At 31.9% G+C, this 14,918-nt stretch overlaps 5 protein-coding genes across 5 annotated transcripts in view; 2 read left to right on the forward strand and 3 right to left on the reverse strand.

Moving 5' to 3' along the window:
* Nucleotides 1-1,280, reverse strand: part of MONOS_17774 (uncharacterized protein) — a gene marked incomplete at both ends in the record, with an annotated part of 2,995 nt that extends 1,715 nt beyond the window's left edge. The window contains 6 exons of the mRNA XM_067870727.1: nt 1-108; nt 197-322; nt 377-467; nt 580-692; nt 773-875; nt 1,216-1,280. The exon at nt 1-108 is cut by the window's left edge and continues 89 nt beyond it. Coding sequence (XP_067724784.1) covers nt 1-108; nt 197-322; nt 377-467; nt 580-692; nt 773-875; nt 1,216-1,280 — 606 coding nt within the window. The remainder of the gene's footprint in view (nt 109-196; nt 323-376; nt 468-579; nt 693-772; nt 876-1,215) is intronic.
* Nucleotides 1,281-7,835: 6,555 nt separating this feature from the next.
* On the forward strand, nt 7,836-9,209 carry MONOS_9171 (putative DNA polymerase type B, organellar and viral family protein; the record flags this gene model as incomplete). Its single annotated transcript, XM_067879642.1, has 1 exon — nt 7,836-9,209. One exon carries the CDS (start codon nt 7,836-7,838, stop codon nt 9,207-9,209), a length of 1,374 nt encoding a protein of 457 aa, XP_067724785.1.
* A 1,352-nt stretch (nt 9,210-10,561) lies between these two features.
* Nucleotides 10,562-11,284, reverse strand: MONOS_9170 (uncharacterized protein; the record flags this gene model as incomplete). The annotated part of the gene is made up of 1 exon (XM_067879641.1): nt 10,562-11,284. One exon carries the CDS (start codon nt 11,282-11,284, stop codon nt 10,562-10,564), a length of 723 nt encoding a protein of 240 aa, XP_067724786.1.
* Nucleotides 11,285-11,555: 271 nt separating this feature from the next.
* On the reverse strand, nt 11,556-12,807 carry MONOS_9169 (uncharacterized protein; the record flags this gene model as incomplete). Its single annotated transcript, XM_067879639.1, has 3 exons — nt 11,556-12,025; nt 12,098-12,571; nt 12,780-12,807. The coding sequence occupies 3 exons, from the start codon at nt 12,805-12,807 to the stop codon at nt 11,556-11,558; spliced, it is 972 nt and encodes a 323-aa protein (XP_067724787.1).
* A 118-nt stretch (nt 12,808-12,925) lies between these two features.
* Nucleotides 12,926-13,327, forward strand: MONOS_9168 (uncharacterized protein; the record flags this gene model as incomplete). The annotated part of the gene is made up of 1 exon (XM_067879638.1): nt 12,926-13,327. One exon carries the CDS (start codon nt 12,926-12,928, stop codon nt 13,325-13,327), a length of 402 nt encoding a protein of 133 aa, XP_067724788.1.
* Between the last annotated feature and the right edge of the window lie 1,591 nt (nt 13,328-14,918).

Genomic DNA, 14,918 nt, shown 5'->3' on the forward strand with positions numbered 1-14,918 from the left:
CCTAACCCTAACCCTAACCCTAACCCTAACCCTAACCCTAACCCTAACCCTAACCCTAACCCTAACCCTAACCCTAACCCTAACCCTAACCCTAACCCTAACCCTAACCTAACCCTAACCCTAACCCTAACCCTAACCCTAACCCTAACCCTAACCCTAACCCTAACCCTAACCCTAACCCTAACCCTAACCTAACCCTAACCCTAACCCTAACCCTAACCCTAACCCTAACCCTAACCCTAACCCTAACCCTAACCCTAACCCTAACCCTAACCCTAACCCTAACCCTAACCCTAACCCTAACCCTAACCCTAACCCTAACCTAACCCTAACCCTAACCCTAACCCTAACCCCTAACCCTAACCCTAACCCTAACCCTAACCCTAACCCTAACCCTAACCCTAACCCTAACCCTAACCCTAACCCTAACCCTAACCCTAACCCTAACCCTAACCCTAACCCTAACCCTAACCCCTAACCCTAACCCTAACCTAACCCTAACCCTAACCCTAACCCTAACCCTAACCTAACCCTAACCCTAACCCTAACCCTAACCCTAACCCTAACCCTAACCCTAACCCTAACCTAACCCTAACCCTAACCCTAACCCTAACCCTAACCCTAACCCTAACCCTAACCCTAACCCTAACCCTAACCCTAACCCTAACCCTAACCCTAACCCTAACCCTAACCTAACCCTAACCCTAACCCTAACCCTAACCCTAACCCTAACCCTAACCTAACCTAACCCTAACCCTAACCCTAACCTAACCCTAACCCTAACCCTAACCCTAACCCTAACCCTAACCCTAACCCTAACCCTAACCCTAACCCTAACCCTAACCCTAACCCTAACCCTAACCCTAACCCTAACCCTAACCCCTAACCCTAACCCTAACCCTAACCCTAACCCTAACCCTAACCCTAACCCTAACCCTAACCCTAACCCTAACCTAACCCTAACCCTAACCCTAACCTAACCCTAACCCTAACCCTAACCCTAACCCTAACCCTAACCCTAACCCTAACCTAACCTAACCCTAACCCTAACCCTAACCTAACCCTAACCCTAACCCTAACCTAACCCTAACCTAACCCTAACCCTAACCCTAACCCTAACCCTAACCCTAACCCTAACCTAACCCTAACCCTAACCCTAACCCTAACCCTAACCCTAACCCTAACCCTAACCCTAACCCTAACCCTAACCCTAACCCTAACCTAATTTCAAACTCATGCTCCAGATCCATCACTTGATTGTTCATTTGTATTTGCTCCATAACAACAAAATCGACTTGTTTTCTATTTCAAAATTCAAAAATTTTGTCATGGGTTGGATCAAATTTTAACAATGAATATTAAAAAATAACGAAATTTTTGAAAAAAATAGAATAGAAAATAAGTTGAATGAAATTATTGATTATTTATAATTATCGTAGATTATCCAGAAATGTGTTTTATTCATTAATTACGTTTGTAACACCACCGAACACCCTAACCCTAACCTAGTTTGCACTTTGATTAATTCGTCGGACAATTTTCCAAAAAAAAATTTTTTTCTGTGAAAGTTGTCCCTTTGTTTTGAATGTATTGTCTAGGTTAGTATATGAATGAAAATTGTCTAGACTAAACGTACGAAAAGCTTAACCCTAACCCTAATGGTATTTTTTGATGAGTGTAGATTTTTCAAAATTTCCAATTTTTTGAGAAAGATTTCATGAACATGCCTTGTCTGTACAAAGTCGAACCTTCTGGCGTTAATGAAAATGCAAGAGCAAGAAAATTTCCTCTTGCTCCTGCAAAAAAATAATTGTGTAACAAAACCATGCATTGTATTATGTTCTGATTCCACTTTTCATCTTTAAATATTTCAAGTTCAGATAGCCATGTGTACTGAGCAAACGCTTGTAAAATACATTGAAATACTGAACCAAGCTTTGTTTTATCATCCTCAAAAATGAGATGCATTGTTTGAAGAGGGAACAGTAGAACTTCGCATTTTATTACATCTGTTATTGTTGATCTATCTAATAAATTTAAATCGAGAATTAAATCAGAGTTTTTTCTAATAAAAAAACAAATATTATATAAACAAAGCCAACGTGTTGAGATAAAAACTGGACACTTGGATTTCGATATATCCTTTGTTGCACGCTTTCTGTAATTCTTTGAAAATTAAACAATGGTTTCCTTCAAATCTTTCAGATATTTGTTAGAGTCAAACAAGTGTATTACAATCAGGTTTATCAAGTGGTTGTTGCAGTAAACAAAGAACGGAATAATATCATAATCAACGTAATCTGCTGTAAATGTTTTCAAAGATTCATGAATGTTTTCAATCGCAATTTTCTGAGATTTTAAGCCATCAGTGCAGAAACATATAACCACTGATTTTATTTCTTTCATCTCTTTCATAATATTCATTGCAAGCTCGCAGTGCTGTTCTGAAGTTGCGCAATGTTTTCGAAGTCCTCAAATAACAGGATGTGCATTTGATTGTTATGGAACAACAGTAAAAACGATGTATTTTTTTCATGCTGCAAGTACTCCATCAAACATCACAGAAACTGAAGTATTTGATAGAATTTCATTTCTTTCTTCGATATTTTTCCTTGTTTCTTTTTCGATCATGGATGGAAGTTTTCTTGCAGAAAGAATGGAAAATATTGTTGTGGAAGGGAGAGTTGGATTAGCCTGAGATGTTTTTATAACTTCAGTAATAAACGCATTGAACTCATTTGAATGTGCCGATAAAAATGCAATGTTGCAATGACTAACAAGATGCAAAAACATCTCAATTAATTTGTTGAACTGAATATGAGATGAAGATTGCATATTTCGTGAATTGCATTCTTTTGGCAAGGCTTGTTTTTCTTAATATGGGATAATTGTTGTTGAATGCACAAGTGAACAATAATGATCATCAATTCGGTTTGTTCCTTTTATTGCAGAAAACGTACAGTTAATTCCACATTTGCAATTTGGACATAAATAGTAATAATGACCGTCTTTTTTCAAAGAACCATCCGCAAGAACAGGTACGTATGCTATCCACAGTTTTTCTTTGGCTTCTTCAAAATGAACTTTTCCAATCTCTTGTCCAGAATTGTTTGGGTGCTTAAAATCTGAAAGCTAATAAAAAATATTATCAAAATCATGATGAGAAAAATCTTGCAGTGAAAACAAACACTGGCAAAAAATTGTTGTTCTCCCTGGAACCAACGATACAAGAGTACATCCATTTTTATTCAACTCATCGATTTTCGCTTTAAATGCATCCATCTTTAAGTTGCATATAAGATTTTGAAATAATGATATTTATTAAGTGAAGAAAAGGAAGCAAACAATTGAAGGAGAAGATAAACTGTTTTTCAGTTCAGCTGGTAACTGCCTATATACCGCATCGTATTTTTCATCCATAATAAACTTATTTGCTTCAAACGACATGATAATCTTCGACATAAAATATTCCCCATGAACCCGATCTGTCGAAAACCATTACAGTTTAATATTTTTTTAAAAAATTATCCTAATCAAAAATCTTTTGATTGCTAAATCAATTTGGATATTAACTTTTGATTTGCAAAATTTTTCAAAATAATCGTTATTTCATTTTTCAATGGTTAATAACAAATTTGAAATTTTAACTGGATTTTTTTAATTCTAATGTCTGTCGAGATGTCGAAGATAATGGATTTTGTCGGTATGTCGCAAAGGTTTATTTTATTTTATTAATTTTATTTTCTATTTTTTATTTTTTTTGGTGACAGACAGCAACAAAATACGGAAAGTCGTGTTACACAGGTCTAAGAGCATGTAATAATAAACGACCTCTCAGCTGCTTATTAATTCAAATTTTTTTATTTTTATTAGAATTTTTGATAAATTCACAGATTTATGTGTGATTTTCAAAAATAGATTTTTCTCAAGGATCAAAATGAATTTCTAAATTTCAGCCCATGCAAATGTATTATTATTATATATTCTTTTCATTAACCATACAGTCTGTCCCAAAAAAATGTTGATCTGTCCTTTTTTAATGTCGATCTAAGCCTGGGTGACTGACTGACTTTGATTTTAAAAAAAAGATATTTGACTGACGCGAAGGAAAAAAATACCGTCAGAAAAATTATAAACGATTTCAGTTATATTTTTTATAACAGAATATTTTCAATTTGCTTATTAATTCTAATTAATTATTTTTTCAAAAAAACGATTGATCATAGTTTTCGAAAATTTTTCAATCGATTTTTTAATTATGGGGAACTGACGGAACTGACGAACGTGGAAAAATTTGATCAAAAAACGTCCCATGGAGTCAGTGACTGGCAGTGTCACAGAAAAGTATTCAATGGGTGAAGAACAAATATAAATTAAAGAAGAATCGGAAAACAGCCTGTTTGATATCTTCATCGTTTGATCTTCTTTTTTTAATTCTGATTAATTTCTAATGACATATTTCATTCCTCCATTGAAGATTTTCTTATATACAATTAATCGATGAGGAAGGGAAATATCATAATAGCTACACTTATCATTCAAAATGTGTCAGTAACTTATCTGAATAATGGAGCATATTTTTTTCGTGTTTGCACAAATCCTCATTCTTCAAAGTTATTATTCATATTCAATTTTCATATATAGGGTGGTCCATAATATTTTGTTAAATTTATTAAATATGGTATTTTAATTTATGTTAAAAAACATTTTTCATAAAAATAATCACCTACTACTATATAATGCGAGTAATTAAACCCACATTTAAAAATGTGGCCCAAATTACTCACATTACGGCTCCAAATAACATCAAACAAGAAAATTCATAAATTTTAACTTAAATTAAGTATTAATATTTGAAAAATGAGGTGTTTTTTCACATGCTTTTGTGTGATCTAAAATATTTACTGTTTTAAATTATTTCAGTTCATTTTTTTAATTCATAATAAAAATGTCAGTTCATGTTTTTTCTTGTTGAAATAAAAGCAAATTTGAAATATGCATGTTCATATTAAGCTTTCATAACTTAAGGGTAATACCATGGCCTTTCATAATTAAGGTCAAAGGTTCAATACCCATTAGAGGCGACAAATTTTCAAACATTTGTCAAATCAAATAAATCATGCCTCTTTGCGATATATGAGACAGAGTTTCTCATAGCTGCGCAGCAGTCAAATTCGCAGTGAATTTAGAACTCAAAATCAAAATCTAATTCACAATAATAAATGAAAAGTGCTTAATGAAAAGTGCTTAATGAAAAGTGCTTAATGAAAAGTGCTTAATGAAACAATAAATAATTAATCGATATCGATAATTAAAATCAATCAATCAATAATAATAATTATTGAAATCAAATCAATCACAAATGAAAATTTCAACTATTGAAAAATTTCCAAAACTTGCAGTTCTTCTAAAAAATTAAATAGGACCCTTTTTCATATTTATTTTTCAAAAAAAACAGGATCTATTTATGTGGGGGAAAATTGACAGAGATTTTTTAAAATAGAAATTTTTTAATATCTATAAAATAAGGAATTATGAGCAAACCAAATTTTATGAATAAGAAATTGAAGCCGTCAGAAATACTTGCGAAAACATTATTTCGAATAAACGTTATTCCTGCTTTTGGAAGGGGATCTTATCAAAAAAATAAGAAACTATTGAAAGATTATGGAAAACAACAGATTCAAGAACAAGAGTTTTTAAATGCAATAGACGAAAATATATGTGACGATGTTCAACTATCTAAAACACATGACGAACGAAAAGAATTGAGAAAACAGAAACTAAATTCAATTATTGAAGCTGCAAACACTTTCAAATTGAGACGTGAAAGAGCAAAAGAGCTAGATGATCAAATTGCAGTTCTCAAAAAAGAAAAAGCAAAATTATTAAGTGATATTCCAGTTATTGCAGAAAAAATGATGAGATATCATCAGATTAACAAAAAAGATACATATGGAGGTGAATTCGTTAGTACTGGAGATGAGCAAGCTCGTGAAGCTTGTAAGGACTTTAAAGAATTCTTGGAAATGAACACAGATACTGAACAAACAAAATGATTGGATGAACAGCTACATGAGCTCAGAACAAATAATAAAATTGATTTCGAAATGTTGAATAACGAAACACGTGCAAAACTGTTTCCTGAATTGAAAAAATATCTTGAGTCACTTGTTGATAAAATTACGAAAGTTGATAAATATGTGTTCACATTTAAAATTGGGAACAAGTGGAAATCCAAAAAACTGACTCCTGAATTGTATAAACAGTTACTGTCAAATTTTTCTGAAAAGAATTTTATGATAGACTTGTATGTTGATAATCAGAATATAAATTTTTCTGATCCTGAAGAGAGTGATATTCCTTCATGGAGCTTATATTCTGCTATCCACATTATGAAGCTTGAAGATTTCATAAAACTTCATCCTTCATCTAAAATTGATAAACAAATTTATAAAGATAAAGGAGGACACTTCTTCGATTATGTGACTGTTGAATCAGTCAAAAAGCCTGTGATCGATTATATTAATAGACTTCAAATTTTTGATAAATTGACAGATAATAATAATAAAACTAGAAAAGAATTATTTGATTGTTGCTGGATATATGCATTAAAATCATCAGGACTATTCGATGAAGAAACACTTGACAAGATAAGATTACGAGTGAAAAATAAATATTTATCGTCAACAAAAATAGATGCAATATGTGAAGAGTTTTATATACACTGCATTATCCATGAGCTTGATGATGAAGTAGTTGGGCATAATAAGTGCAGACTGTCAGCTCCTCAAAAAGCATTAAAACGTAAAACATATCTTGGAGTTGATAAAAAAGAAGCTAAATATATATTAGAGCTAAATCTTTATCAAAAGCATTATTTTATGGAAGAAAGATCTCCTATTACAGAATATTATTTGGATCATATGAACACACTAGATGAAACAGAATACAATATATTTTATGAAGGATCGCACAAGTGTAGAGCAAAAGGAAAGAGAACAAAAGAAGCGCTAACATCAAGGAATTTAGTAAAGAAGATGTTTGCAAAACAGCTTTTCAGACCTATAACTTATAGTGAATATCTAAAGATAAGCGACATCACCAAGCCTAGTGTCAAACAGATAAATGATTTGCATTTTAATCCAAAATTCTGCTTGAAATCGTTTGAGCAAATTGCAAAAGAAAAAGAATTTAATTCGATACGTTATAAAAGCAAAACTATTTCAGACTATTATTATGCAGATTTTGAAGCAGATACAACAGGAATACATCGTGCTTTTTACTGCTGTATAACAAATGAAAATGAAATAAAACACTTCAAAGGAGAAGATTGTGCAATTGAACTACTAAACTATATTCCTGACAACTCTTGTGTGTATTTTCATAATCTGAAATATGATTTTTGTATGATAGCTAAACATGGAGATGAACTTTCAAATCAAATCGCGAAAGACAACAGATTAATGAGAATCACAGTTAAATATAATAAGAAAACGATTGTGTTTAAAGATTCCTTTTCGATTATTCCAAGTGCATTAAAGCAATTCCCAAAGATGTTTAATTTAAAAAATACACAAAAAGAATTGTTTCCATATAATTACTATGCATTAGAGAGACTGAAAAACAATACTGGTATTATTTGTGAAGCAGGAGAGTATGAAGCTAAAAAGTGGAACACCGAAGATTATGAGCTTTTTAACAAAAATATTGACACTATTCCAGGATGTAGGTTAAGTGACAACACATTCGATATGTATAAATATTGTGGATTCTATTGTGAACAAGATACAAAAATATTAAAAGAAGGATTTCTCAAATTTCGAGAAGGATTCATGAATGATTTCGATATTGATATTCACGATTACTGTTCAATTAGTTCTCTTGCAGATGCCATACTGACAAAACAAGTGTATTCGAAGAACAAGAATTTATATAAACTAGGAGGAATCATCAGAGAGTTTATGCAACAAGCTGTTCACGGAGGAAGATGCATGACTGCATATAATAAAAAGTGGCACTCAACAACTCCTATTGTGGATTATGATGCTGTATCTTTATATGCTTCTGCTATGCACAGATTATATATGGTTGAAGGAACTCCAAGTGTAATAGAAACAGATGAGCAACGCTCTTATGAGTTTTTAAAGAATCAGAGTGCTTACGTAGTTGAAATTGAGATTACAAAAGTGAACAAACACTATCCTTTTCCTTTACTCGTATTTGAAGATGATGAAGGAAATAATTTTAATAATGATGTGATAGATAAACCAGTGAGAACAGTAGTTGATAACATATATTTGGAAGACTTGATAGAGTTTCAGAAAATAGAATTCACAGTCATAAAAGGTTATTTCTGGACAGGCAATCGTGATTGCTCAATCCAAAAAGTCATCGGAGATATATTTAATAAGCGAGCTGCATACAAGAAAGAGAAGAATCCTTTGGAAGTTATATATAAATTAATCATGAATTCTCTATATGGAAAAACAATTCAGAAGCCTGTTGATTACGAGATAAAATACATAAATGAAAATGATATAGGAAAATATTGGAGCAAAAATTATAATAAAATTATTGAATCATCAAAAATAGCAGATTCAAGAAATAAAACTCACGTTGTAAAAACACAGAAGCAGATAGACACTCATTTCACATTTAATTTATTTGGGATTCATATCTTAAGCATGTCCAAACGTATTATGAATGAAGTGATGTGTCTTGCACATGATCTCAACTGTCAAATCTATTATCAAGATACAGACTCTATGCACATTAGAGTAGATGATCTTACAAGATTAGAAGAAGCTTTCAAAATTAAATACAATCGTGATTTGAAAGGAACTCAATTAGGAAATTTTCACTCTGATTTTCCTCTTAATGCATTATATGCTAGTGAATCTTATTTCTTAGGAAAAAAGATGTATATAGATAAACTAGTTCTTCCTGAAAATAAAACATCAAACATGTTTCGCATGAAAGGAATTAAGCAGTCAGCTGTTGAAGCAAAAGCTAAGGAATCAGATAATAGCAACGATTCTCTGATGAAGCTATACAAGTGCATATATAAAGGAAGAACAGTTGAATTTGATCTCACAATTGGATCTCCTTGCTTTGAATTTGAAAAAGATTTCACTGTTGCTTCTCTTGATACTTTTAAAAGACGTATAAAAACATCATTAGAAAAAGGAATACCCCCGAAGGGATAGAGATCCTTTGGATTTATATCACAAGCAAGTGCTCAAATAAGAGCACAAATACAGAAAAACCTTTTATGAAATTCATATAATAATCATATATTATTTTTATTATAATGAAATAATCAATAATAATAAATACAAATGACATCAAAAAAAACTAATTCACTCATAAAGAGTTTATTAGCTGCTTCTGATACACTGCTCACAGAAATAGAAGTGTACAAGAAAATAAAAAAGATTCCCACAAAAACTCGAGTGTTCAAATTATATTATGAAGCTCACAAAACAGATCTCATATTTGATATCACTATTGAAGAGTTATACAATAGATATAAACTGGAGTATTTGAAGAAATACAATCCAAAACAGTACAAGAAACAGCTTAGAAATAATTATGAACTCATAATTGATGAGCAAACACCTGAGCAAAATAAATTTCTGCAAGACACAGGATATAAATCAAAAAAGAAACAAGAATCACTTTTCTATAAAAAATACAATTCTCTTCCTGCTGTTCACTCGAAATATCTCAAGAATAGTTTTCCAGATAAAGAAAATAAGCAATACTATTTACATCATGTGGGACAAAAATACACATTTCTGATAGATCTAATGTTTTCAGATAATTTATGTTATCTTGTTGCAATAGGACTAAATAATAGATATCTGTTTGTGGAGCCGACTAATTTTTCTTCGAAAGATGAATCAAGCAGTGGAAAAGTTACTCATACACGGCGAACAGCTTCTGCTGTAGTTGAAGCTTTAAACAGAATGATTTTAAAAGGAATGAAAGTTAAATACTTGAGAGGAGATAGCGAACGTGCATTCAATAGCACTTTGGCTCATAAATATTTTTAAACTCACAACATTTCTTTTCAATCTCTTGTAAGAACAGGATCTTCTCACACACAAATGGCTCCACTTGATAGAGTTGTCAGAACTATTAGAGACATGAATTATACATCAAATCCTCATAGTGAGTTTATTAATCCAGTCAGAATGAAGCAACTGGTGTATTATTATAATAATGCTCCTCATTATAGTCTATCAAAAATAATGAACTTCGATATTAGTCCTCAGCAAGTGTACGATAATGAAGAATTGGAAAATGAGATCATTCGTCGAATTCATCAGTTGAATTATAATATAATTAATTCTCTTGATTACAAGCTTCCAATAAACACTATTGTCGTTTTAAAAGCTCATTATGAAAGATTAGACAAGAGAAGAATGAAAATTCTTCCTGAAACGTTTATAGTAATCGGATATGACAAAGGAAAAATAAGAGTAAAAAGCAACGTTGATAATAGAATACTAATAGTCTCAAGATGTGAAGTATCAAAAATATTATAATATAAATTTTAAGCTGTGCGTCTCCAAAATGCTAAATAAATTGCAGGAGGATCAATAGAGTGTGTATGACTATTACTGCCTCCTGTTGTGCTGATACTTGCGGAATGGTTATGGCTTCCTCCAACTGCTGTGTAAAAATGGGTTTCACCTGATGAATCCCAATTATATTCCATACCAAGAATATTTCCAGGCGATCCGATACTCTGTAATGGATGATATAAAGCATGTGTGTGTTCTCCACTGTTATTTATTGTGATGCTGTGACTATGACTTGGTATTTGAGAAGTTGTTAATGTCGTTGCACCAGAAGTTGCTGATCCAGATGTCGAGCCTATCATATCTGCAGAAGATGCAGCTCTTATAAATCTTCCATTTGTAATCATTTTCCACGATGTTCCTGGATATGTTTTTGATGGATCCGAAGAATCATATTTAATTATAACACTGTTAATCGGAAATATAGCATTTATAATTGTTGTTAAAGATATCTGTTTTGCATCAATTTCTGATTTGATATAATAATTATCTAATGATATTTGTTCTTTCTCGATTTCTAATAATTCTGTTCCATCCCACCAGTAATCAGGAACATTTGTATCTTTAATATAAAACGTTTGTCCAGTTTGTAATGTATTGACATTATCTTGAATGGAAAGCCATTGACACATATCTTCATAACTGTCAAACACTCTTGCTTTATATCCAACTTTTGAATTCAATTCATCAAACATATATCGATTCAAGTCTTGATTTGCTGTTATTGATTCATTAATATCTTTTATGCTTTCTTCAATACTTTCTTTCACTTTATCGATATTCTCTAATGCATTATTTATTTCTTTCATATTTTTGTCAACATTATTGAAATTCTTCAACGATTCATTCTTCATCTGCTGTTGCTGTTTATGCTGAAGTAACATCAGAGCTATATTAGCGTTTATTGTTTTTAATGATGAACTCATTTATATATTGATAAAAATAAATTGTATTTTTTATTATAGCTTAATTAAATGGAACACTAACTGGATATGTTATGTTGAACTCAATACTTCCCTTATTGTAATACACCACTTGTTGAGATTTTATTTCCACAGTGATGAAAGATACTCCATCGTATTTAATTCGAACAGAACATGAACAATAATTTTCATAACCATCACCACATCTGACTGTTATGCTGAATACGTAATGAGATCCATCTGTGTATGGCGGAGACAAATAACTTTTTGCATTAGATACAGTGAATTTTCCAATTTGAATCCAAGCAGTTTTGTCATAGCCCGAGAGGCTTTCAATATCTCCTCTGACACACATAGTGGCAAGTTCTCCATATCTACTTATAAATCCGAATGTGTTTTTCAGCAAGCTATTGCCAGTGAAGAAAAGTTTTTCGGAAGTTGGAATTCTGACTGCTCCAACTTTATTGTCAACGTATTGTTTTGTAACCAAGTGATAAATATTTGTTGGAACTGCTGATGTTGTTATTGCATTTGAAAATGTTTTGCTTCCAGTGATAGTTTCTGTTCAACTTAAATGAACCACACTTTCGTCATTTGCTTTCGAAGAATCACTTGGATGAATATGATCTTCTCGTGCAAATTTATCTGATGTTCCAACATTAACAGAACCATCCATTAACGGATTACTTGTTCCTGCTTTTTCTGATAATTCATCAGGAAGAACATTAACTGATAGCTTTCCACTTTCATCCAATCCTGCATATCCATTTGCTTTATCTTTATTTGTTGTCTTTTCATATCCTTCCAACTCAATTCCAGTTAAATCTATCATGTCTTCTGATATGGTTAAATATGATGAGGCAATTTTTCCATTATTGTCAAGAGGAACATATCCATTCGCTTGTCCTTTGTTCTCAATCTTCTCGCAGGTTTCAACGATATTATCAATCTGAACTGCTTTATAGTACTCATTAAGTCCACCCACACTGACTTCACTAACATCACACTCAATTTTCTTTAACGCTGCTCCATCCCACCAGTAATCAGGAACGTTATTTCCTTTTATAAGTATTTATTGTCCTTTCACGAAATTTCCTTTGTTCACATCGATCCAAGTTTGCATCTCTGAAGCTGAATCAAACACTAAATTTCTTGTGCCTGTCTGTCTGAGCTGTCTCTGATAAATATCTGATGTTTGCATTTTCAATGATATTAAAAAACAAAAATTAATCGTTTTAACTGTTTATAAAGATAATGTTAAAAACACTTGTGAAAGTCCCTCCAAAAAGATACATTAACAAATTGAAGGTGGAATTGACAGATTCAGACACTCAAACCACTAATCAAAACACTGAGAGTAATAATGAAGAAAATATTAATGAAAGAAATCTTTTTTATTCCAATGAAAATAGTATGCCTATTCCAATTTCTGTATCAGCAAATTTAACCAAATCAACACATACTTCAACTCCATCGATGTCTAGTACAATAAACGTAAATGTGGCTGCTGGAAACACTGATTCAACAAAGGAGGCAGCTTCTAGAAACCAGCAAGAGCGAGAACAATCAATTCCTGATGTACTTCCTTCACAAACAGAACCGTTCGATAATTTCACAGCTTATCCTTCTGTTCCATTTGAACCATCAGCACCCTCTTCTTCAACACATCCTTATCCATTGTATTCATTACGAGAATCAATAACTATTAATCCTGATGATGAAAACAGATTTAAAGATAAATATATCGAGTTACTCATTAATGTGATCAATTCTCCAAAAAAGTACTCAAGAGTTGCATTGAACCCAGTAAGATGATTATTCTTCCTGCTGATGAATTATCAATATTGATTGCATTATTGTCAGGAGTTAACGATGTTGAAATCATAATTGAAGAACAAGCAGTATCGTGTTTGGGAAAAGTGAAGTTCATTAAAGATATCTCTCGAATATTAGTCTGGTGGATTGGATCTTCAAATAAAATATTATCACATTTACAACAGACTGTTAGGTTATCATGTCTCTCTTGTTCACACATTCTTATTGAATAACTCGAAAGAAAAATAAATGAATATATATTTTTATTATAAAACAATTACGATATATCGAATTTGAGTCATCAATATTATTTATGACGCTGTTATTTCTCTTTTAGGACTCAGAGAACGTATGACTGTTAATACTTGTTCAATTTCAGATCCTTCAAATGAATAAGGAAGTTTCATATTTAGTTTTTGAGTTATCACTTGTCTGATATTCATAGTTGCTGGAAATTCAAATTGATATATATACTCTAATGATCTTGAAGTATCAGCTGATAACCTAAATTGTTCATCAGATATTTTCACTATCGACAGCTTTTTAACACAATTAGTTTCAGGCACTGATGTGTTGGATATGTATTCTTTTTGAACAGTCACTGTCTGTTTGAGTTCTTCGATTATCTTACGTTGTTCTTCAATAATGCTGTCCTTAATTGAATCAAACGACTCTCCTGTTGCTTGTGTGCGTTCGTTGATTGCGTCCATTATTTCTGATACATATAAAGCGTATTTAGGAGATGTCCACATAGCAATTATGTTTATTAATTTTGGATGAACATACGTTCCTGAAACTGTTTTTGTATAGTCTTTTTCGAGTGTATAATAAGCGTGTAAAATTTTACCCGGTTCATTTTTATGTGATAAAACAAAATTCTTTTGCAATTCTTTACACAATTCGATTGATTCAATTCTTCGAAACCACGTCTTTAATTGTTTATTTTTTCCAACAATTTTATTTATTAAAGTGACCATCTTTGTTGCATTCACAAACTTATATTTCTCACGAATCAGGATATCAAAACCGTTATAAGTTCCATTTATATATTTTTCGTTATTGACATATGAAAAAGTTACTTGTGTCATTTTTATAGAAGATAAAAAACTTGAAAAAATAAAATTAGCGTTATTTTAATTTGTTTAAATAATTGACATTAATGTATTTCTATTGATACCATTTTTTGATGATGCGGAAATTCCCGTATCGCTTATTTTGGATACCCCCGAAGGGATAGAGATTCTTCAAATCAATATCAAATCAACTGTTTTCATAGTCAAAAATAATCCGGAGCAAGTGACTTTATCTATCTTGCTCCAGCTTGCTCCATGTCGATTTTGTATATAAGAAGTACTGATTTCAGTCTCAATATTGATCAATCTTGCATTAAAAACTGTATAAGACCGGAGCAAGTGGAGCGGAGCAAGTTGAAAAATCGTTATCTCTAAAAATAGCGGCCATACGGACATATTGGACACTGATGTTTTATTGTTTGAAATTAATGTCAATGCACAGGGTGCACAGGGTGCACAGGGTCATTTCAGTTATAAGAAAAAGCATGTCTGCTCGTCTGCTGTGGTTACGATACATA

The sequence above is a fragment of the Monocercomonoides exilis genome (genome assembly GCF_001643675.1).
Source record: "Monocercomonoides exilis strain PA203 chromosome Unknown scaffold31-1199392, whole genome shotgun sequence".
Classification (NCBI taxonomy): domain Eukaryota; phylum Preaxostyla; order Oxymonadida; family Polymastigidae; genus Monocercomonoides; species Monocercomonoides exilis.